At 41.9% G+C, this 24,957-nt stretch overlaps 1 protein-coding gene across 2 annotated transcripts in view; it reads left to right on the forward strand.

The window, feature by feature from the left end:
• Positions 1 to 23,791, forward strand: part of dapk1 (death-associated protein kinase 1) — a 119,101-nt gene extending 95,310 nt beyond the window's left edge. For both annotated transcript variants that reach the window (XM_050051809.1, XM_050051810.1), the window contains exons 19-26: positions 4,555 to 4,632; positions 8,064 to 8,280; positions 12,931 to 13,116; positions 13,226 to 13,423; positions 14,539 to 14,677; positions 15,066 to 15,186; positions 15,451 to 15,639; positions 17,517 to 23,791. In XM_050051809.1, the coding sequence (XP_049907766.1) occupies positions 4,555 to 4,632; positions 8,064 to 8,280; positions 12,931 to 13,116; positions 13,226 to 13,423; positions 14,539 to 14,677; positions 15,066 to 15,186; positions 15,451 to 15,639; positions 17,517 to 18,812 (2,424 nt within the window). In that variant the 3' untranslated portion in view covers positions 18,813 to 23,791. The remainder of the gene's footprint in view (positions 1 to 4,554; positions 4,633 to 8,063; positions 8,281 to 12,930; positions 13,117 to 13,225; positions 13,424 to 14,538; positions 14,678 to 15,065; positions 15,187 to 15,450; positions 15,640 to 17,516) is intronic.
• Positions 23,792 to 24,957: the final 1,166 nt, after the last annotated feature.

The following is a 24,957-nucleotide window of genomic DNA, read 5'->3' on the forward strand; positions in this document are numbered from 1 at the left end:
ATTTCTCCAGTCACCTTGAGGCGTCCTGTTCTACATACCTACCAAGTTTAGTAAAAATCCATATGGCGGTTAGGCCTAGATAAGAAATTAGCTCTCTAGCGCCCCCATTTTGTTTGATGGGGTCAATAATGGAGGGGTCCCCTCAGATTATGTGTGGTCATATGCCTACAAAGTTGCGTGGTGATGGGTGAAACCCTTGAGATGTTATACACCTTTATGTGATGAGCCACGCCCTCCGCAATATTCATTGCCTTATAGAAGCTCAGTTTTAGTAAGTTTTGCAACTTTTGCCAAGAGGGAACTTTAGATATTGGTCTCTAGATTATGTTCACCCAGTTTCATGCAGATCGCTCAAACTCAAACACCAAAACGCTCAGGCTCACGTGGTCTTTATCATAATATACAATGAAGTCGTAAATACAGTTATAAAAAACAAGTGAATGTTCGTGCAGAGAGGAGTCTTAAAGAAAACACTCAGGTGTCATGATTTCATTGAGTTGTTTCTGCAGAGTCTGAACAGCAGCTAAGGTGCTGAGGGTGGCGACAGCCGCAGGCTATAAGAGCTTTTATCAAACTGTTGAGGATCAAATGGAGAGCAGAGTCAGTGCGAGGAGTCAGAGACCAGATTCACTTATTTCATCTGGATACGAGTGTGTTTGACCTCGGAAACGGGAGGTTCATGTCCAATGGTTTTTCGATGCTACATAAAAAAAACATTGTTTTCGCTGCCATGCTCCTTGAGAATTGAACATCTGTCAGCTGATTTTTCTCGAGGCTTTTTAGAATCTGCAGCCCCACATCATGACTTCATTTTACCCACATTAAAAGAGCAAATACATTGTTTTTCCCCACAAGTAGAGGAATTTTATCTTATACTGATAGTGACCGTATTTAGCTGATGTGGTGACTAGTCTACACATATTTCACATTCAGTTTCTTTGTCAGTGTCTAAATGAAAGTCAATGAATATGCAGTTACATTCATTTGATCACAGTAGGTTACTGATTTTACTGCTACAGCAAAGCTCATGTTACTTTGCAGAAAAATGATTCTGTGATGTGAAATATTTGGATAACTGATTAATAGTTTTTGCATTTTTCAAGCAAAAATTAACATTTCAATGCTTTTTTAGTTTTTCACATTTGACTATTTGATGCTTTTGTTTGTTGTTATATTACAACAAATTAAATATCTTTTAGCTTGTTGGTCGGATAATTTACCACATTTGAATATATAAACGGCGATTTAGGGAATTTGTGATGTTTATTTTTAACAATTTTCACACTGATTTTGAATAAACTGCAGGACAAAAGAGAGCATCTGTATCAGACTGATTTAAGATAATCTGTATTTGAATATACCCTGACTTAAGGTATCAGAATCGGTTTTAGGAGAGAAAAAGTCGGATTGGATTAACCAGCAGTTGTGTCTGGAACTAAATTTATTTTGTTTTTAGACTGTAGAGACATGTTTTTTTTTTTTTTTATATATTTGTCTATCATGAAGTTGCCCTCTTCTTCACCTGTAACATTATCTTTCCTTTAAATTTACTCATCATAATCATGCAGAATCTGCACACTGCACATCGTACATAGAAATATGGTCAATCTTGAGTAGTCTTTTTGACAGACTTCTCTGCAATCTTACACCATTTTTACCCAGATTTGGCTTTAATATTCCTGTAATAGGAAGAGACCAAAGCGTGGTGTTGTTTCCTCCTGTCTCCACCTTGATTTCTTTCCCACTTAACTGTGGTTAAGGCATTATTTAACTCTGATCTGGTCACTAGATATCTTTTTTCATCTGCTTTAACTCAGAGAATCAGATATCAGAAGGTGTTTCTCCACTGCCAGATGTCTCACACTGAGGTTTCTTTCTCTCTCTCTGCATTCTCTCGCTGTTAATATTGTATGACAGCTGATGTGCCATGCATGTTTAATCTGACAAAAGCACATATTGAGATGTATAATTCATCGTCCAGTGGTCGCTGGTCAGTGGTTTGTTGTGGAGCAGCTGAGGGAGCACACAGGAAGCTCATTTGCTTTGCTTTAACATGTCATTGGACGCCTAAAGAAACAATACATGTGTGGCTCAGTCAGGTCAGCCTGCAGTAAGAGCTTAAATTAGAGCCTCTTTTGTGTGTGATCATTCCTCTCTTTAGTTTCCTCTGCTGCTCTGCTCCAACACAAACACTCTCAGACGACAGATATTTAATCTAAAGCAGAGATACTATAGTTGATCTAATATTCTGGGGTCCACGTAACACCAGCCTTCATCTGCCAGTTGCCAAGCAGTGATAGTAATGGTTGTAACAGCCTGCCATCTGTGAGAGCGAGTCCCGTAAATTACTCACATGTAAATCACACTAAGCGGTCAGCTTTTGGTCCAAACTGCACTTCATTTACACCTCTGACATTTAGCTGATCCAGGCAACTTAAAGGTCAGTGTTCTCGTGCTTTTATAGCATTATGAGACCTTGTCAAAGAAATACAAAATCTAAGAAGAGGATAAAGCTAGAACATGTCTACAGTTATTAATCTTTATTGATTCTCAGTGTCTTATAACAAACCCAGTTGACTGGCCTTTGTCGTCATGGTCTGCAGAAGTAGGAGGCGCTCTGTGGGCGTTCCAGGCTGTCGATGCAGCTTTTCCCAGTGGAGCAGCAGCCAGAGTCGAACAGTGACAGATGGCTGAGTTACTGAAAGAGACGTGAAACTTGTCGGGACTGTGGTGTTTCTGTGTCAATGTGTTGAAGGGAAAACAGGGAGAGAGTAACAAATCAGGGCAGTTGTAGAGCTGGACGGAGGATGAAAAAGAGAGTGCACGTACTCTGTGTGTGCGTGTGTGTGTGTGTGTGTGTGTGTGTGTGCTGTACAGACTCTACAGCTGTAGTTAATCTACTGGAAAATAACTGTGAGAGTTTTAGTGCTCAAAGAGAAACCCCACTGATTATACACATTAAAGTCGACTGCATATGAGGGGGAAAAAAGTAGTATAAAGCCTGTGGTGGCTTCACAAGGAGTGTTTGAAGTGTGACAATTTGCCTCAAGTGATGTCATTTGAGTCACCGAACGTTGGGGCTGAAGACTACAAATTTGCAGTCAAAAAGGAGGCTGTCAGGAGGGTCTGAGGTTGGGAAGAAGTGAGTTACCAGACCTCTGTCACCAGCTTCTCAACAGCTCGAGGCTACATTAGCTGCTGCTAGCATCCAAATCTGTGACTTAAATGTGGGTGGTTGTGTTGCATTGTGGGTAATGAAGGTGTTTTGACAAGTAAGGAGAATGTATGGGGAAAAAAAGATATCTCTGTTGCTGCTGCGTTGATTTGTATCCCTTTTTTAAACTCATCATGAGTCCAACAATGAGAAGTGTACAGCTCCTATTGAGCGGAGGATTTAAAAAAAAAAAATGTAATCATAACTGGGCATTAAAAAAATGGTGTGATGTTATTAAAGGTAGTGTTCAAACTGCACTGTGACTTTAGGGAGAGCTGTATTTTTCAGTGGTGAGAGGAAACTGTACACATGCGTGCTCATACATGAATTCACCTGCCTACATGCAGTAATATACTGTCAATTGCAGTGTTTTGCAGTGATAGCCATCACAGGAACAGACATCATTGTGTGTATTAGACAGAAATGACCATAAATTGTTATGCATGAATAAACATGCACAGGACACGCTCTTATTATTTATCTCAGGAACCTAAATACACAGGAAAATATACAACACTATATTGTGCGTTTGGCTGTGCAGCCTAGCCAGTTTGCTGTCTCTGTTAAGCAGCTATCTGTTAGTCACTCACTCTACAGCAGGAAAGAGCACTTCAAAATAAAAGCATGGTGCAAGAAATTCACTGTGTTAAAAATAAACTGTGTTTTCTACAAACTTGACACGTTTGCAAGTCACTTGCAGTCCATTCAGAATGTACCTGTGACCCCCTTTTGGGCCTGGACGTGCCAGTTGGGAACCACTGTTTTAGAGCTTTCAGGGGAACCGAATTTCCCATAGTTCCCCCTGAACTCTGTTTAAAGGTCAGTTCAGTAATGTCACTAGTAGATAAGTGTTTTTTATGAAATCTTGTACAAAATCCAGGAAACAATGCTCCTGTTCTACAACAGTGGTGGCTAAAAATGGAGGACTGAAAAGATCAACAGAGCAGTCAGTCTGACCTTTTTCAGGTTGTTGCTTGGAAAAATAAGTGATCACTGTCTTCTCTTGTAAAGCTTACATGATGCTCAGTTCATACTCGACCTGCTCGAACCATAATCTTGTCAAAACTGTGTTTGGTTTTGCCTCAAAAAATTAGATGTTTGAATAATGAACAAATGTCATCATTTTTACTGACAGTGTGTTCGTTGTGCTAACAGACTGTGTATCCAGTAAATATGTTTCCTTTTTCTAAATGACGAGACTAAAAAACTCCTTCCTAAACAAAATGTCAACCAAAATGTGTATTAGAAACACTTGAGCGTCAACAAACCAAACTGTAAGGGATTATCTGTCTGATTTCTCATGCATGTATTTATCCCTGTCTTTCTCTCCTCTCTCTCAGGATGGGAAGACAGCAGAGGATTTGGCTCACGCTGATCAACACGAACTCATTGTTTCTTTGTTGGGAAAGCTTAAAAAGGTAAAATACGACACACCTGAGCCTATAAGTAAAAGTTTCACTGTTTAAATGTAATGTTGGGGGAAGAATCTGTATGATGCAAAAGCAGGTTTCACAAGCACTCCTCACACTTGGTCTATTTCAGTTGCAGAGGTGTGGAGGGAGACGTCTGCAACAGGAAGGTGTTAGATTTTAGCGTCCCACCATTTTTAGACACTTTGTGGAAGCACTTCACTCAGCACAGAGTTAGAATAGATTATAATTTACACGGTATCTAGTATGAGAGGACTCAAACCTTCTGGTTACATGACGTTCAGCTTGTCTAAACTGCTCCAGAGGTGTACAGGGTGTTCAGTCCAGTGTTCCCAGTCTGACTTGAGTCACATCCACCACATCACCTCAAGCTAAACGTCACCAGCCTCTCCTCTGATGTATTTTTCCAGAAAACCTGCTGAGATTGAGTGCAGGGCGTGAAAACATGACAGCAGCAACTGTGAAAACAGTCATCCTCTGCATATGCTGGGTCTAATTTAAGACTCTCTGGCACATTGATGCCAGTTTTTGACTTCCCAGAAACCCAGAAAGAATGGAAAAACACAGTCCCGTCCCTCAAACTTTGAAAGAGAAAATGTCAGTAAGTTGTATTCTGCTCTGATGTGAATCACACTGAAATTACAAACTTTGTGTATTCAGTGTGTTCACATGACCCAGGTGGGAGTGGGGAGTGATTTTCACATCCCACGCAAACCACTCAGCGTTTGAAGCCACTTCTGATTCGTGACTCATCTATTGGTTAGTTAAAAAGTGTCTTTGATGTTAACAAATGTTACCTGTGGAATTGTCAGAATTACAGAGCGTGGCTTGTGTTGTTTATAAATCTGAATTTACAGCGTGCCTGTTTTTTTTTTACACAGATTAAGTGGGTGGATCCCGATAATATTAAGAGGATCGACCCCAAAATATAATTGAAATGTAAAGAAAACAAAGATAATAACAGACGGAGCCACATCCACTTACATATTGCTCCTTTCCCTAAAGCTGTACAGTTGTGTGCAGGATGTTCACAGAATGAAGTATAAGGTACAAAGAATGTGTGCATGTGGGGAGACAGTAAAGATCTATGTTCATGTGCATCAGATGTAGACTTGAAAAGAGCATGTCTATACACTTACAGCCAAAACACACAGGGTATCAATGTGACACGTCACGCAGACAGAGCGGAGCGGGTTTATTTTACCTGCTGTTCGTCTCTGCAGCGTGTGGTTGCTGCCAGCTTCACTGTGCACAGTACTGAGTTTTGCCAAGTGATGATGCTGTTGGTTATGCAGGGTTTGGAAATGTAAGCTGCTGATTTAATCAACTGGATTGTTTTAACTTCAGGATGCACTGATTTTTTTAATGTAAGATGTAAAAACACAAGGTTGCTCTGCTGCATTTTCTGTTTTTGTTTAGTTAGACAGGGTCCAGTCAGACAGCTTCATCATACTCAAAGCAGGCCTTCTGTAGGACACAGTTACAGCAGAAAGTAACATAAAATTGTGTTACAGTGTGTAGTACAGGAGCCAAAATGGACCAATAAAGTAAATGTAAATATAGGTATGAACATAGAGAAACTAATACAAAACAGAAACTGAACTCCATATATGAACCAGAGTGTTGAGGTGTGTCTTCATGATACTCTAATCACTTTACAAACAAGGATTAAAAAATCACTTTTAAATAAAACAACTCAAAAGGACATAAGTTCACCTTAAACAAACGAAGAACGACACTGTATTCTGTAATTTAATTAAATTATTTTCTTCTACATTCTTATCAGAGTGTTTTTGTTTTGTTTTGTTTTTTGGTTATTTTCGTTTTTATATGTGTATATGTGACTGTGTACATATGCATATATGTTCTTAAAAAAAGAAAGGAAAAGGTAAATTGTATTTCTGTGATTAGAAGTATTGTATTGTATTTTTTTCAATAAAAATATTTGGGAGAAAAAAAACAAACGCAGAATGAACGGGTTTAATGTACACCATCCAATTTTCCCGTCCACTTTTAAACATTTTTAAACATAATGCACTTGCTTTTCCAACAATTCAAGGTTTTTTTTTTTATCCGTTTAAAGGTTGTGGTGACACCCTGAGATTAAAAAAATAGACCAGCTACATAAGAGCCAAGAAGAGCCATGTGATGCCCGCGCACGCGTGAGCTGCGGGACTCCTTGGTCAGCCTAGCAGCTTCAGTTGATTATAATGGACGCACTCTGCTGTGGGCATGCTGCGGCAGATGTGTCGGGCCGCGTACATGTGCCATGTATTTCACCCGCAAGGCATTTTATTTCTTAGGTATTAAAACTTTTTTTGGTTTTGGATATTTTCACTTACATTGGACGGGCTGACTGTCTCCAAATTGCAGTTTTAGTAGTCTGTAGTATCAAGTGAAACTCTGTAGGGGTCAATGGGGGGTTGGCTGCAGTTGGCGAGGCGTCACCACTACCAGTTGAGGGCGAGCAGCTCCTTCTCAGGAGTAGGGATGGGCAAACGATCAAAATTCATTATTCGATCATCAAAAAAATTAACAATTAATTAGCGATTAATTGATAAGCGAGTATTTCAAAAGAAAGAAAACAAAATAGTGCAGTGCAGACTGTCGCCGCAAGAAAGCGCAGAGCTTCAACCCCCCAGGCCAAAGAGGAAGAATGGCACGCATGCAACCGTTGCCAGCCAGAGTTACAGGCTTCAGTTTTCAGTGAAACCTCCGTCTTTCAATGGCGTAGTGTTTTCAGAGGCCTCAAGGGAAGCTGCTGAGGCTTTGGAGAGCGATGAGAGCCTCCGTTTGTTTATGATTTTTTGCCTGGCATAGGTCCGACAAGGGTCTCGTAGGCACGGCGGCTCGCCTGGCCTGTAGCATTGTAGGGGAAACGCTGCGACTATCTAGTAAAGTTATTTGTGATCAATCAAAATCCTTAACAATCAATCATTGATAATCGAAAATTGTTGCCCATCCCTACTCAGGAGTAGGTCCATCTCCAGCGCAGCTTGGTATGGCGCGTCTAAACTGACAAAGGAAACACAAGTCAGCGCAGCATGGCTTTACACGGCACAGCCGAGAGTGCCAATGGAAAAAGGGTAGTAGTCATCTGAAGTCTGTTTTTATTAGTCTTTGGTGCACAGGGAAAAAATGAAACTGTTTGCAAACCTCACACAGCTGTTTCCTCACTGTTGTTGGTTGACATGTGTACAACATGAAATACAAGGTGTTCTGCAGGTGCCTCTGTGTCTGGTGTTTCTCTCAAAGAGAAGATACAGTATGTGGAGCAAAGTCTGATAAATGGACGTCAGGTGAAAACATGTGGGAGTCTGTGTCATACAGTAGATAAACATCTGTCTCAGTGTGACCTGACCTGTTAGTGGTTTTCAATTAATCCTTTTCTTTTTCTGTGGTATTTTTTTGGGGGTCAGGACAACCACAAACTGAGCTACATCCAGCAGCTGCGGCCCACTCAGACCGTCCAGCCTAGAATCAAGCTGAAGCTGTTCGGACACCCCGGAGCCGGGAAGAGCACCCTGCTGGAGTCTCTGAAATGTGGCATCCTGCGCAGCTTCTTCAGGAGGAAGAGGACACGCATGACCAACACAACCCGCCACCCCAATTCCCCCGTCAACTCCAAACCTGCTGGTAGGTGACAGACGGCTCCGGTGAAGCTGAGGTAATCCCTCACAAGATTAAGCCTTCATCTGCCAAGGAACAGAATGAGTTCTTCTGCCAAAACAGGCCAGAATAATTAATTCACCATTTTATTCAGTGCTTAGGAACAGTGTTCGTTTAGTGCTTGTTCCCCTTTTTCAGACATTTTCAAGAGACTTTGAAGCATGAAAACAATAGCTCCAGTTTACCACAACTTGGTTTCCTATTTTTGTTAAGTTTGAGTGTCGGTGCTGTTGGTTATTTTTACATTTAACGCACAAAGTTCAGTGCTAAAATTGAAAAAGATTACAGATTGGGCATGTTGTTGAGTACACTGTTAACATAAGCAGTAGAAACAATGGGCAAAGCTTCAAAAATCAGGCGCTAGATGAAATTAACTGCAAATATTCTTCAACTTATCCTCAAGTAAGAAAGACTTACGATAAGAGGCATTGTTTTTACCTGTGTATTTATCCACCAAAGACGAATTTCACAAGCATCAGCCTGGAAAAATCTGCATGCTAGTGTTGATAATTACTTTATTTCTCCTTATACAGCTTCTGTCAAAGTGCCTGAGCATCAGGCTTCTCTCTCTGGACGATGGATGCTCTGTTGTGTAAAAAGCAGGGCAGTGCAGGAAAATGAGCCAGAATGCCAGCAGCCTGTTTGGTTTGGAGAAGGGCTGGGCGATGTGAATTAAATCTTTTATTGCTAAGTTTATATTTATATCACAATATTACATATACATGCACAACAAATAGTGATGCAGTACATGGCCTTGAAATTCAGCTGAGAAGCATTTTGTGAACAAAATCAGATGTTTTTGATTAATCCAAGAATTAATTACCTGAAATAAGTCCTGTAATCCCACTACTGCTTTAAAGGGGCTCTGTGTGTGAAATTCAGAGTGAGTGTATGAGTTGTTTGCATATGGTTCTCATTATGGAGGTGGCTAAGCTGGAGGCTAGCAGCTAATGGTGCTTACTCCATAAACAGTGCTGACAGAGCTAACAGTAAGTGCGTTTCCATTAACCCTAGAAATGTGCAAAACCTAAATATCGCAATAAAAAAGTGGTGATGGAAACACCTACATTTCGACAAAAATCTCAAATATCGAGAAAACGTTTTTACGCTCTCATGAGGTGGTTTTTCAGACGTGTCAAAATAGAAGTATATCGCAAAAGTGTAATGGAAACACTTTTTGCGAATATACGTAACTGGACATTCAAGATCCTCTGCGACGTCAAAAACGCGGTGAAAATCGTGTAAGGCTTTAGCGGTTGCAGGGGGGCTGGTGCCTACCCCAGCTGACACTGGGCAAGAGGCGGGGTACACACTGGACAGGTTGTGAGACGATCGCCTTGTAGCAGCTGCCGCACTTCTCTGACTGTTTGGTTCAGTCTTGCAGTCATTTTCTCCTGTCTGTCAGTCTCTTCTCTCTGTTATGGCAGACTGCTATTTTCTATCTATTCTATCTGCTATTTTAGTTACCTGTACTTTACAAAGTAAGATTTTTGCACTCTAACCTATGCAGGATTTCTGATTTTGTTGACCTCCAGTGAGAGAACCCAAAAAGGCAGGGTGGATGACATGAATGCACACCAGTACCACACCTCCCCCCTTTCACAGATCTGACCCAGGGGCACTGAGATCAATGGGCCGAGAGGAAAACATAGAAAACACCCATTTTCACCAGGATGTCTCATTTTTCTACAAACAAAGATGCTGTAATCACAGAAAAAGGTTCCACATCACACAAGTCCACACGATCAAACTGAAAACATCGACCTGCTTCTCACCCTTGTTGATTTTAGCAGCCAACCCAGTGTTAACTCCATTACTCCAGTGAACCCAAACTGGAATCTCAGAGTAGAAACAGTTGTTCCTTCTTTTCTGCTCCTGGTCCTCAGAAAAGATTTTTTTGTGGAGGTCAGTCCTGCAGGTCTGTGGTAAGACTCCCTAATATGTTCAGTGTAGTGTACAAAACACACGTACTTTGTCTCCAGTCTCTCTGTATTTGCACTCTATCTACCCTCCCTCACACACACACACACATGCCATTGTGTTTCCTTTAAGCGCTCTATTTTGCGCCGCTCTGAGCCATTACCTCCCAGACAGACGTGATGCTCGCTCTGATAATGGTCAGTTACGTGAGCCGTATACTGTTACCGATCCCATCCTCTGTACTATCTGGAAATCTGCAGCCTCTGTCAGAACCACAGAGAGGTTGAAAGAGCTTCTTTTTTTTTTTTTTTTTATTCCTCTCCTCCTCCTTTCAATTCCAGCTGAATTCAGTAACGGTCTTTATTGACCGTGTGTTATATCTGCAGCGATACGTGACAAGAGTCCACAGTGAGACACAAAGAAGCAGAGCTGAGAGGGAACAAGTGGCCGTCATGATGTTCATTTGGCTCATTTGTGGATTTCTTTTTAGCACAAGCATCAATTTGTTCTTTTGTAAGCCTGTCGAAAGTCAAAGTGTAGCACGTTAAATGCATATTTACCTTCGTCTAGTGTCAATATTTGTACCTTTATGACACTGTTGGCCACAAAACTCAATATGACGGAGAGTATTCTGCCCTCTGCATTGATTTTTGTCTTTTCAGGTTGTTCGTGCTTCACTTAATTGAGAGGGACTCTTTTATTCATTCACTTCAGTAATCTGTAAAGCATTGACGAGAGGGTGTGAATACAGCTTGAGTTTCTTGTAATCAGCTTTTCTTGTGAGATGCTTCGTCCTGTCATGAAGAGAGAAGGTGTTGACACAGACATATGAGCACCTTTGCATCCCTGAAGTCCAAACTGACAGCAGCTGTTGTTATTAAAACCAGAAAACCAATATATCAAGTCCATTTTTCATGTAGCGTAATATTTGCCTTACCCTTTTCATTGCTTATGTAGAAAGATGTCTCGAAACAACAAGTGAGAGGAGAGATTTTCTGAAAGCTGAAATGATCAGAGAAGAAGAAAAGTTTCATCGGGAGAACTTTTGGTTTGGTTTTTTGAAGTGATCAGTTCAGCAGTGCAATATCATTGTCAGTGTGGTCACCATAAAAAGACAACAAATCAGATGAATATGCCAAAAACGTCATGGCACACACTGTCCCCTGAACATGCTTTTGTGTGTCTTTTGTCAGCGTGCATTAACACCAAGCCTCCCTCAAGCAGCTGAAGCATGTGTTCTCATTTATCCTGTGTGTTTGGCTGATTGCTCAGGACTGAGAAGAGACACTGGCTGCATAAAAACAATCTGGTGTCGCAATCAATCTGCAGTAGTTCCTCGGAAAACTTTCCCAAAAGTATTAACTTTGTGTACTGACAGATTAGGCTATGTCAGAATGAGGCAGTATGGACTCAAACTGATACAAAACTGCAGCCAGAAAGACATTTTCTACCACAGAAAACAAACTGTAGGTGTGGTCCTTCAGAGTGTGATGAAATCCAAATGTTATGCTGCATTGTGGATTTATTTGTAATAAAATAGCACCCCCGTGTGTTTGCAAGTGTGCGGGCAGTGGATGAAAAATGAGATGGTGGATGCAGGTCTGTTACTCCAGCAGAGTAGAAGTCATGAAGACTTGAGCTCAGTTTGTTCTTTGTACTGATAATAAAGGTATAAAATAGTTCAACATCAATGTGTTTATTAAGAAACACAAGTTCAACTGAGATTTGTGAAACATTTTCTCTGACAGAACAGAACTGATAAAAATGTCTAAGCAACTTTTTCCTCATGTTAATAGTTAGGAGTAGAAGCTATCTTCCCATTTTTGTTATATCCTCCTGAGATCTCAGCTTCTTTTTGGTATACATTTTAATGTCTCCTGGCTATTTTGGATCAGTTGGATTAAAAAACTTAACATTGTCTTTGGACAGGAAGTAGTTTTGGAGAAAAAAAGATGTCCTCATATCAGGACAGTGGGTTTATCTTAATAGTCACAAGTGTGTAATAAACAACAAATCTAAAAGTCTTGTGATTTGTTCATTTATAAACTCTGCACGAATTTTTCTTGACCCATACTTCAAGCCAGGAATGTCTTTTTGTCTGTAGGAACAGTCTGTCGCTCCTAATTGGTCCCAACGTCCTCAAACAAGACGATTATAAAAGCTTGTCACTGTTGCTAAAATGGGTCAAATTTGTTGCCATATCAAACTACAAACATTATTAATCATAAATAAAAAAGTTTCAGCCAGAAAATGTGCTCAGGTTTTGGACTTTGAGATGGTGGCCATCTTGTTTATCCATTAGATTAGTGTATTGTGCTCTTACCACCACTAGATGGCACAAAAAAGTGTCCACGAAGGAGGACAACAGGTCTGAGTTAAGTCGAATGAAGTATATGGTGCACAAACCCAGAGTGTGATGTCCTCATATGAGGACGCAGGGTCTCAGGAGGATATAGACGTGCTTTATTCATCTGGGTGAAAATTCCTCTTACATAAGATTTTATTTGAAAATAAAATAAAAGATGCATTGAATCATGTTGAAATGTGTGATGCATCAGATTTCCTGCTCCTGGTGCCAAATTCTTCTTTAAAAAAGGCAAATATCGAAATATATTGTAAAGTTCTGTAAATCTGACCCTGCTGGGGACACTGGTTAAGTTTCCTCAGTACATTCATGTGTATTTTTTCTGTGTTTAGTATCAGTGAGCATTTCCAACCTGTACCCAGGTTGTGAGAATGTGAGCGTGCGGAGTCGCAGCATGATGTTTGAGCCCAGCCTGACCAAAGGCGTCCTGGAGGTCTTCTCCCCCGTCCACAACGCTCTGTCCGCAGCTGACGAACAGGCAACAAAGGCCATCGACATCCAGCACGGCAACATCCACGGTGAGCGTCAGACACGCTTACATTTAACCAAAACTGAAACGTTACACAGGAAATGCTTTGAATAATGAGGTCACCAATGATATTAACATCATTACTTCCCTCTCTGTAGGGGTCGGGGAGTTCAGCGTGTGGGAGTTTTCGGGGAACCCGGTCTATTACTGCTCCTACGACTACTTTGCAGCCAACGACGCCACTGCCATCCACCTGGTCCTGTTTAGCCTGGAGGAGCCGTACGAGACCCAGCTGGGACACATCACATACTGGCTGAACATGCTGAAAGCCCTCAACTTGCCACAGGACAACATCGGTGAGGACACCAAACGCATCAGTGGATCAATGGACAATCAAATTTATATATTCTATTTATCCTAAAATACACTCAGACTAGTGCAGTGCCCTTCAAATCGTGCCTGTTGGGAACATGCCAGTGGCTTGGCCTGCAGTACTGCTCATCACAACAACTTCATACGCAACACTGCGCTTCCTTGGGTCCTGAGCAATACAGCTTCCATGTCATAGTTGTGTACCGTAGCAGCGCTTAAGTGTGCCGTCATTGGGTGCAAAAACTCACATAAACATTTTATGGCCTCAATTAAGTCAAAGCCCCAGTTTAATATCTGAGAATAAGCCCCAGATTTTACAGACCCCAATAGTGCCACTTGAGGTGATGTTGCTCCCCGGAGCAAACAGGCACACTGCATCTGGAGTATCACCAAGATGGAAGATCTCCAAATGCAACACTGTTGAATCTCCTCCAAGTGTGGTCATAAAACCAAATCACAGCCGACCCTCTGGCATGTTTACAACTCTGTCATTTGAATCAATAACAACCAACACAAACTACATAAAGGAAAAGCCAAACTAAACATGTTGCTATTTACAGCTAGCTATTTGGGACCAGGCTATTTCCAGGAACTAAAGTGTTTAGTCCCAAAGTTCCATCGCTGATGTTTAAAATGTTTGAGCTTGTTACAGTGTTGCGTCCCCAGTCTCTTTCTTCATCTGTTCCTGAATGCATCGTATCAAATGATGGAGGGTGAGCTGTACCCAGCATGCTGTTTGGTGATGTAACTGTTAGTAGTGGTCCCCTCTCATTAGACTACACAGTGTGTACTAAATGCACAATTAAGAAATGTGTCCTGTTGATCTCAAGAGCTCACACTTGACACTGCACTCCCTTTGGTCCTCAGCAACACACCGGCCAAGTGTGAAGTCAATCCGATGAACAGCTGTCCAGAAAATCTGAGGACAGACACAGACAGAGACTTCTTCCATTTTAGTTGGATATTTAAGGGTCACTGATACATTTACGTAAAGAAAAAGCGGTTGTGATGTCAGCTGAGGTGAAACATTTGAGCAGGACACTAATTATTGTCTCGAATCTCCGTAACAGTGCTTGTGTGCTCTCCTGTCTTTCTGCAGCTTTCGGGGGTCGGGTCCAGCAGCCTCTCATGGTCGTCCTGGTGGCGACACACGCCGACCTCGCTGACATCCCCAGAGCGTTCTCTGGAGAGTTCACCTACAGCAAGGAGAAAGCGCTGCTAAAGGAAGTCAGAAACAGGTTGGGACTATAACCAGAGCACACGAGAGAGACATGGAGATCATTTAGTTGTTTGTGTTATTTTATTTACTAGATGTGGCAATGCAGAGGCAAATGGCTTGGTAATAAAATCAATTATAGCAGGTAAAGGTGTTTTTGCTTTGTCAAATAGCTGTAAATACTACAGTACCCATGAGCCTCAGCAACCATTGCCATGGAGAACAAAGTAAAATACTGTAGTTGCTGAAATTAAATAAATTATATGCAGCTGTGAGTAAAGTTGGTGTTGGTAGTTACACCTGTTTGAAAGTACAAAATGTCGGGAGACTGTTTCCCGCTTTTTCACATGTCTCAGTACTCTTGTTAAAAGAGTTTTAAAATGGTGTTGTGTGTTTTCTTTTGTTTTCAGGTTTGGGGTCGACCTGCAGATCAGTGACAAAGTGTTTGTGATGGACGCCGGAGCCTCAAACTCCAAAGACGTGAAGCTGCTGCGGAATCACCTGCAGGAGCTTCGTGCCAACATCATCTCTGTGAGCAAACACACACACTTATATAAATATATCTCCCCTCACCTGGTTGCTCTCCCTACATCTTTCCATTCCTGATATGGGTTTGTATTTTAAAATGTACATTTCCTTAATATTCCTCAAAGAGCGTGTGCACAACGAGATATCTTTATGGGAGGACATTAAATCTGGAAAATTTCTCTTCTTCATTTGTCAGATTATTTAATATGTTAAGACATAATAACATGCAGTGAATCCACACTGTCCCCTCCTTCTCTATCGCTGCAGAGGTGCAGTCCCATGACGCTGCTGTCGGAGCGTTTGCTGGCCACCCTGCCGACCTGGAGGAAGCTGAGCGGACCAAACCAGCTGACGTCGTGGCAGCAGTTTGTCAGTGACGTCCAGGAGCACATCAACCCTCTGGTCAGCCAGGAGCACCTCCGCACACTGGCCCTGCAGCTGCACAGCATGGGGGAGGTGCGTGTTTGTTTTATCAGCTTCAGAACAGACTGTGTGTAACTGCAGGAAAATAAAATTATAATTAATTAATTGCTTCTTAAACTTTAGCGCTCACAAATGAGACAAAAGAATCTCACATGTAAAAATAATTTTGAAAAACAAACTATTATAAAACAGCCTTGTGGTTTGGTTAAAATCATATTACACAATATCTCTTAATTTACATATTTTTAAATAGGGTAGTGGAAAAGTAAAGCAATAGACGCGTTTCCACCAAAACGTTTGTGGTCATTTTTGTCCCAGGACTTATTTTACAGGAAGTTCCCTCGACCCATCGTTGTCTGCATTTTCATAGCAGTGTAAATACCCAGGAAGATAAGGCAAATCAGTCGTCCCTGGCGTATGAACAAGCAACATGACAGAATAAAGGCTGCTGCTGGTCACAGGGGTGAACACACTCTGCAGCCTCAAGAGCCTGAAGTGTGGCCTCCATTTCCACCTTAAAAACACGTTAAAAAAACAAGTTTAGGTCCAACAAGTCAGGTCCAATAGAGACTAGGCAAGACTCCGTCTGAGCAAGAATTGTGGGTACTTCTCTCCCAGTGAAGATACACACATGCATCCTTGAAATTCTCTGAAGGAAGGACTCTTTGGTACATACAGAGATTGGAGATTGGAACAATCCTTTGGCGGGATGTAGCCTCTTTGAAATTCAGCCTTGACTTTCAAAAGCACCGACAAGTTAACTCTAGTGTGTCCATGCTGTACACTGTCTCGGTGCTACGAGTTCCACCTCCTTTGTTCCAGCGACATCACATTATTAACAAACATTTATATAATCAACTGTTGACATTTGTGAATCTATGCTAAATCGTCTACATCCGCATTGCAATGCATCTAAGAATTGCTTATTTTCCCCACACCTAGCAAACCCTAACTCTACCTGTAATGTTATTGGAGAGAAAATGTCCTCCCCTTGTCTTATAGTGGTCCTAAATCGACTCTAGAATACGTCCTTGTTTTATGAATGAAGCGGTACACGAGTTAAAGCAGCAGCGCTGCGTGTGTTGACCTATCAGTGACGGTCATCCCTGTAAACCCCACCCCAAAAGTTCAGCTCTATATCAGAGACTCTTTGTGGGGTAAAATGTCTCCAGAACTTAATTTAGACCTGGTTCCTGCAGTCGAAACACAATGAGTTCTTCAAAGGTACTCTAGTTCGTTGGGAAAGTTCCTGTGGTCGAAATGATGATTTATTGGACTATTTCCCATTTGTTAGTTAACAAATTACATTCAATCTGGCACAAAACATAAATTAACTTGTGGCATTTCTTGCATTGAGCATGTTAAGGGAAATTGTTCTCATCATTATAATAATTATTGTTTATATTGCTACGTTTGACATCAAATTTCGTCTCTGGCAGCTGACTGTCAGTTCACCAGACGGCCACCAGGGTGTGCTGTTAGTTCATGAATAAATGAAACCAACATTTTGTTTTCATGTGTAAACGATTACTCACAATTACTCCGCAGCAGAAACACATTGTTTCTCTGTTTGTTTACCAGAGTGACTCAGCTCAGGAAGAAAAATGAGGAACTGAGTCTGAAATGTTTCTTTATGTATTTGATTTTGTTTTTAAGCACACTGAGTGTCCTGTCTTACTGTCAGTGCAGCAACTGTCTTTTTTTGGGTGATCGCTTTTCTTTTGTGTCAGTATGTTTTACCACATTTAACTTTTTATTCACATTTTCTTTTCACGTTTCTCCTTTTTCTACCCACACCTGTTCCCTCTGATTACTTTCTTCCACCTTCTCTGACTTATTTTTTACTTTCCCCTTCCTCTTTCACCATCTTTCTTCTTTCCTCCTCCGTCATTTCCTCCATCCTCTCACAGATCAACATCATGCAGAGTGAGACGGTGCAGGATGTCGTTCTGCTGGAGCCCCGTTGGCTCTGCAGCAACATCCTCGGCAAGCTGCTCTCGGTGGAGACGCCCAAGGCCATCCACCACTACAGGGGGCGCTACAGGCTGGAGGAGGTGCAGGCTCTGGCTCCTGAGAGTGACGTGGACGAGCTGCTGCAGATCCTGGACGCCATGGATGTCTGCGCCCGTGACACCACCAACCCTTCCATGGTGGATGTTCCCGCCCTCATCAAGACCAACGGCCTCCACCGCTCCTGGACAGAAGAAGAGGAGGAGGAGTCACTCCTGTACGGCGGAGTACGACTTGTCCCCGCGGAGCACCTGACCCCCTTCCCCTGTGGCCTGTTTCATAAACTGCAGGTGAACCTGTGTCGCTGGAGTCACCAGCAGAAGCCTGAGGAGGAGGGCGGGGAGGATTTCGATGGAGATATCCACCTGTGGACCAACGGAGCCAAGGTGAGCCAGGGAGCAGTGGAGGCCATGATCCTGCTGGTCAACCACGGCCAGGGGTTGGAGATTCAGGTGCGTGGGCACGACTCAGAGCGGGCCAAGTGTTATACCCTGTTGGATACCATCTGTAGTATAACAGAGAACCTGTTGGCCTCCACGCTCCCCGGACTACTCACTGCCAAATACTACCTGAGTCCTCAGCAGCTGCGGGAGCACCACGCCCCCATCATGATCTACCAACCCAAAGATTTCTTCCGCGCTCAAGTCCAGCGGGAGACCTCGCTCACTAACACCATGGGCGGCTACCGAGAGAGCTTCAGCAGCATCCTGTCTTTCGGCTGCGCTGAAGTTTACCAGCAGGGGACTCTGGGAACGGACATTCACATATCAGAAGTCCCCCTGTTGGCTCGCAGGAAGCTCTGCCGCATGTTGGACCCTCCTGACGCTCTGGGGAAAGACTGGTGCCTGCTGGCCATGAACCTCGGCCTCACAGACTTGGTGGCCAAACACAGCAACGGGACTCCAAACGGCACCCCTGAGCTGGACTCAGCCCCGGACTCCCAGCAGGCCATGCTGCAGCCCAGCCCGACAGCAGCGCTGCTGCAAGAATGGAGCGGGCGAGCGGACAGCACGGTGGGCGTTCTGATGGCCAAACTGAGGGAGCTCGGTCGCCGAGATGCCGCCGACTTCCTACTCAAAGCTTCTCCTGTTTTCAGGGTCAACATGGAAGCAGTGGTGGGGGCCGCCAACGGCTACCCGCCCACCTGCAACGGCGGCACATCGTACAACTCCATCAGCTCCGTCATATCCCGCTGAACTGAACGGGGTCGGCTCTATGTCCTCGCCAAACATCACGTAGTCTGATGTGACATTTCCCCCGAAACAGGACTCGTGTGTGAATGAACATGAAGTGCAATCGTTCAGCTGCTCGTCCCTTAATCACCCCATTAAGTTGGCGTATGAACCAGATGTTGTGCTTGTGCTCTCCACACCTGTACAGCTGACCTTCCCTTCCACCATGAATGTTGTGAAAGAGCTGATTGTCCTGAGCTCCAAAGAGGAATCCTGTGCTTTTATTTTGTTCTTAATCTTCTTGTGCTGCTTTTTAATATCCCTCCAACTCGCCTGCACACTTACTCATCTTACAGCTTAAAGACAGAAATTTTTAAAAACTATCAACTCTACATGAAGAAATGGACGCAATTAAAAATGGCCGCCTCATGTTTGGACCTCTTTCAGTGTAGGAGGCTGCCATCTCTACTCCCTCCATCCACCACAGTTACATGTAATACTATCTCCCTTCATGCTTCTGTTTTACTGATGTGACATTTGGGCCGCTCAAGCTTAGCGTTTAATAAATTAACAGCATTTTTCAGAGTGCCTTTGTGGCCTTCTACCTCCCTAAAGAGCACAAATAGTCTTGTTATTCTTAAAAAAAAACAGTAGTTCTTTCCAAACATTTGAAGAACTGTGCCTTGTTGACACTAATAGTAAAATTATTTTCAATCAAGTCTATAGTCTGAAAATGGAAAAGGCAGGAAAAGGTTAACGAAGAAAGAAAAACGAAAGCTCGGCTCACGTTACAAATAGTTTAACTGGCTACAAAACAAACAGAAAGCTGAAATCAGAGATCAGACTTCTGCTGTTTTCTGTTCAGTGTTTGGGAGGTAAAACACCTCACTGGAGTCAGCATGGAGTCGATGTGATGCTCTGTGGGAAACAATGCAATTTATGTTTAATTGGTGCATTTGTGGGTTCATACATACAGATGATCTTGTTGACTTATTATTTATTCATTAATCCAACAACAGAAATCTTTCGTTGATTAATTTTTGGTGACACTTTATTGTACAGGTCTCATAAGTTCCTAAGAAGCTCCTGAAAAGAACAGCGATGTGATATGAACTATAATGAGACAGTTGTTTGTGTGCTGTTGAAATTTCCTTTAAAGACCTGCTAAAATGTTAACGACCATAAAAGAGATCAAAAGATAACGAGAACTTCACTTAATTATGAAGCTACACTGTGACTAAAAGGATCTTTGGGTTACACTACGAGGTACGTCATGTTTGTAATTAAAGCTGCACTATTCAGTATTTTTATGTGGACATCCAAAGCCCTATTACCATACAAGAGATAGCTGGAAAAGAAAACCAGCAAACATTCACATTTTGGAAGCTAGTAGCGGTGAAAATGAAAATTACTTGAAAGTCCCCCTTCACTAAAATACTGATGTCTGTGGACTCCATAAAATCTAAGATTCAAATATACGCCGGTCAAGCTTGATTAGGTACGTCACCAATACGAAAGCCAAACCACGTCAATACGGGAAACGCAAATCAACCAGGGAACACACTTCAACATGACACCAGCAAAGTCACCTGAAACCTCCACTGGAGAGCAGACCTGTCAGTACAGAGAGCAGAGTTAGCATTAGCATAGTGAAAGTTTTGACAGCAAACATGGAGAGTGTGCAGTTTTGGGACATCCAGACCCTGAAACTTCCATTCACCATCTACCAAAAACCACATCATAGCAGATATTGTATGTTTCACAGCCATTAACGCTGCCTTCGTCACAGCCAGTTAGCCTACAAGCTAACAAACAACATAGATAAAAGATGCTAACTACACTCACCATTCTGATACGTCTGCTGGTCGCAGATGTTGGTGTACAGTAGACTCATCTGAGTCTAGCTCTGACTGAGGCTCAAATATGTATTGCTGTAGCTCGTCAATGTTTCCTCTAATGCTAATGCTAGCCATCTTGACCAGGATGAGAAAGTGCACAAGGCTTTGAAATCAATTTTCATAGTGGTCAAATAGTGGAATTACGTCCGTCATGTGGTGCAGTTGGGCCCAAAAATATTTTTTCCCATAGTCTTGCACAGCAAAAGAGACGTCTGTGAACCAGTGGGTGTCACAAACCCAACGAAATTACTGGTTTTACCGTCAGAATTTGGTCCGATAACATTTGGAAAGTCTCAAATTTGTTTTTTCTAATTCCACTTGGCAGAGCGCTAAACCAGAAGCCGGCTAGGATGGCAGAAGTCTCTAGTGTGCGTGCTCTGTGGGCCACGCAGTACTGATCAGCTTAGTTATTTTTCACGGCAGTTGAACCTTTTTTGGCTTCATGCGCCACCCATAGATGTATGATAATGACGGGATACTGAATACCAAGATGGCGCCTGTTCAGTTCAATAGAGTCACTTGCCTGGCACGTACGCCAAAAAAATTTCTAGCTTCTAGGTTTACTTCCGTGATATGCGGCCCACTGAATATGCACACTAGTGTTTCTCCCGCTGGCCCTACCTGTGAATTCCCCTTTTGCTCATACACTTCACATTGTGATGACGCCAAAGATTTTCGTTTTTTCTTGGCTCGAGGTAAGTGTTACAAATTTAAAACCTTTATGGATTAATTTTCTTTCTTTTTTTTAAGATAATTTTTTGGGCTTTTTGCCTTTTAATGTACAGGACAGAGAGTGAAATGGGGAGACAGAGAGAGTGGGGGGATGACATGCAGCAAGGGGGTCGCAAGCCGGAGTCGAGCCTCTATACATGGGGTGCTGGCACTATCCACTACGCTACTAACGCCCCATGGAATAAATTTTCATCATAGACAGAGTCATAATTGACCTTGTTTGCAGTGTGAGGTGTCCTGTCAACAGTTTAACAGATGTCTCTTTTATAATGGTGGCCTATGGGGAAAATGCTTTTTGGGCGGCAGTGGATTTTTTTTTTGCTGCAATACCGCGAGTGGCCACTGGGGAAAAATTGGGAGCAAGGCTGGGTGGCGTTCCTGAGGGCCTGGCGCCACTGAGTAACTCTCATAGAAACGAAAGGGGCCACGCCTCCCACACTGTATCCAGTACTCTTTATACATCCACGTTCTTGATGTGCACTGGTGGGCGATCAACTATCAAAATAATTTTCAGTGGACTGATTATTCGACTAATTGTGCAGCTATAATACTAATCTTTGTACAGTATACTGTGCTTTGCAGCTGGTCCACAAGAAATCAATGCACATTGCCATTTTTATACTAACAGGAAATCAGAAAATGCAGCGCCAGACATGAATTAAAGTTTGTTTTTCCTTTAATTGTCACCAAATAAAGAGACTGTCCTTTCCAGGAGTTTTCAAGAGTTTACAGTTAATATCAGTTCTTTTCTTGGAATTTTGAGCGAACTATGAGACCTGTAAAATAAAGTGTAACTAAATGTTTTCACTTAAAAATCTATTTACTCATTTTCAATTCACCCAAAGGGATCTTGAGCCATTTTAACAGAAACAGAAACGTTTTTTCCCAAAGTTCAGTGTCTTATTGAAGGATGTTGATCCTTCCAGCACCAAAATTGTATAAGGGTCACGAAAACTAAAAGATGTTTAAAATCCTCCTGGCAGACAGGGTGGGGCCGTGCACTGATGCTGCTCAGCTTCCCTTACTTTGAAAAGAAAGTGCCACCAAAATGATTAAAAAATGACGTCATTTTTAAGATTTTCTACTGAGCTAAGATGTAATTTAATATATCCAGTAAACACACCTGACACTGCAGCTTTTTAACGCTTCTTCAACAGGTTTTCTGCATTAGTGACGTCGACAGTCACGTTACCGTCCACAGTGTCAGATTTGTACACAGCGGCATCGACGCCGCTTCTCTGGAGCTAAATTTGAGCTTCTCTCGGTATCGCTGTCAGTGTTGGTCGGCCATGCGTGGCTTCACATCTTCTTTCACTTTGTCTTTTTATATCATGAAGCCGCAGCCCGGCTCTGTCAGCAGAAGCAAAGGAAAAGATGGCATGACGTTCGTAGTGTTAGCTGAGAAAGGGCCGGACATGTCCTTTTGTGTGAGCTGGTGTTTTATAATATTTGTGACCAGAGAAAATGCTCTTTAAAGTTAAGACTTTGTGGATCTTTTCCAGGACGTGGTGTCTCAGTTTAATTAAAGATGAGCTAATGTGCCAGAGTGCAGTATTTCCTGTGCGCTTTACTTCCCCAGTGTTAACATCTGTTCACAGAGATAAACCTTTGAGGACTGTTTCACATACTTGCTTCACTATTTTTGTCTCGGCCTGAACTTGCCAATCCTCTCAGCAAAACTTCCAGCTGTGATGTAAATACTGGAGGCCTGTTTCCTCGACTTCATCCTCACGTCTTTTCATTTGTTAGGCCCAAATATGTCGATTTCAATTTCAACAAGGCAAAATGAATGTACTACACATCTCTCCTAAGAACAGAAAAACAAAGATATGGTGATAAAACTCAAAACATGATGAAATGAAATGAAACGTCCCAAACTGGTTGGAAACATGATTTTATTTTTCTTTGTTTTATTGAAGCTTTTGTTGCCAATGTCGTGTGCCTCAAACACACTCGTTCATTCCTCTTATTATTGCCTTGTACAGTATACAAGCTGAGAAGTGATGTTTCAGAAAGGGAAGTGAATATTATGTTTTTGTAAAAGCTGGGAGTCACTATAATTATTATTATTATTATCAACTCTGTCTCCGTTTGGTGTCTTTTTTTTCTCCAGATGGCTTTGACAGAAACAAGTGGATTTCAAAAAGTGTCCTGAAAAGAAAAAAAAAACATATTTCTGTACGATTCTGTTCGAAGCGGAAAGACGAACTCGATATTTCCCCCTCGGAGGCTCCGGTCTAATCGCTACATTGCACACATTGTCTTTTTGTCGCTATTTATGTTACATTCTTTTAGCATGTCTTGGAATGCCATGTTCTTAATACTTCTGACACTTTATAGTGTAATACATTTTATAATAAATTCTTTACCTAATGTCGTCGTCTCTGTCCTCATTAAAGACATACAGTTAGAGACAGATTCCTACGGTTGTGTAGAAGCAGATAATCCTTACTTTATCAATTTAAGGCATCCATATAAACAAGTTAAGACCGAGAAAAGGTAACACAAACAGATGCTGACTTTACAGCAGTGGCTGCCAACTTAAGAGGTCCCAAGAAAAACATATTTCTACAGCACAAGTGTTTGTTTTATGCTTTCCTCTATATTTGCTTTTTTCTGTTCTTTAGAATTACTGAATAATCTGAGTTATACAACTAAAACAAGGAACTGAACTGAACGTCTGCAAGTCGAAAGTTAAAAATGTTGCTTAACAGCACAGAACAGGGAAAGGTTGACGTTCTTCCATTACAGACCGATAGAAGAATGATCAAAACAGGTGTCAGGAACAACAAGCAAATCTTCAGAGTAAGTGTTGCCATTGTACGTTTCTGCAAACCTGGGATTTGTTGCATTTGCATGTTATTATGTGGCGAATACACTGAAACTTTACCTTTAAAACACTGTGGCTAATGTGTGGTTGGGTTAAGGCACAAAAACCACTTGGCTATGGTCAGGAAAAGATCATATTTTCACTAAAATGCCAGGTTTGGGGAACAATCCCTGCTGGAAATGCTGCAATGTCTCTGTAAAGAAAAAATCACCAGGAAAACACTGATGGGTCGCTACAAAACAAAAAGTTCTGTTGTTTCTTGGTCTCAAACAGTGGTCAGTGCAGCTCGGCAGGCGTCTTGCCGAGGTGTCACACCATCCTTCATCCCCCCAACTCTCTATGACAAAGTCAGATCATACACTATGTCACTTTAGGTATGTCAATGAGAATGAGGTTTGCAGAAGCATACAATTTTAGCAGATTTCTTTTTTTTTTTTTTAAAACGTCACTTCCTAAACCTTTATTCTCTTTATTAGAGGCAGACAGAGATTTGAGGAAGGGGAGGGACGAGTAACAACATCTTGTTTTTTGCTGTAATGATGAGATTTTGTAGTTTGTCTTTTTAAAAACATACTTTAGACATCACTATAGTTGGAGGCGATTCACTGATATCAATGTGAACTACAGTGGTGCAACTCATCTTGATTTGTTAATGCTTTAAAACTTTATTACATGAAGCAATTAGGTACTGATACTTAACATTATTTAT

The sequence above is a fragment of the Epinephelus moara genome, chromosome 8 (assembly GCF_006386435.1).
Source record: "Epinephelus moara isolate mb chromosome 8, YSFRI_EMoa_1.0, whole genome shotgun sequence".
NCBI lineage: Eukaryota > Metazoa > Chordata > Actinopteri > Perciformes > Serranidae > Epinephelus > Epinephelus moara.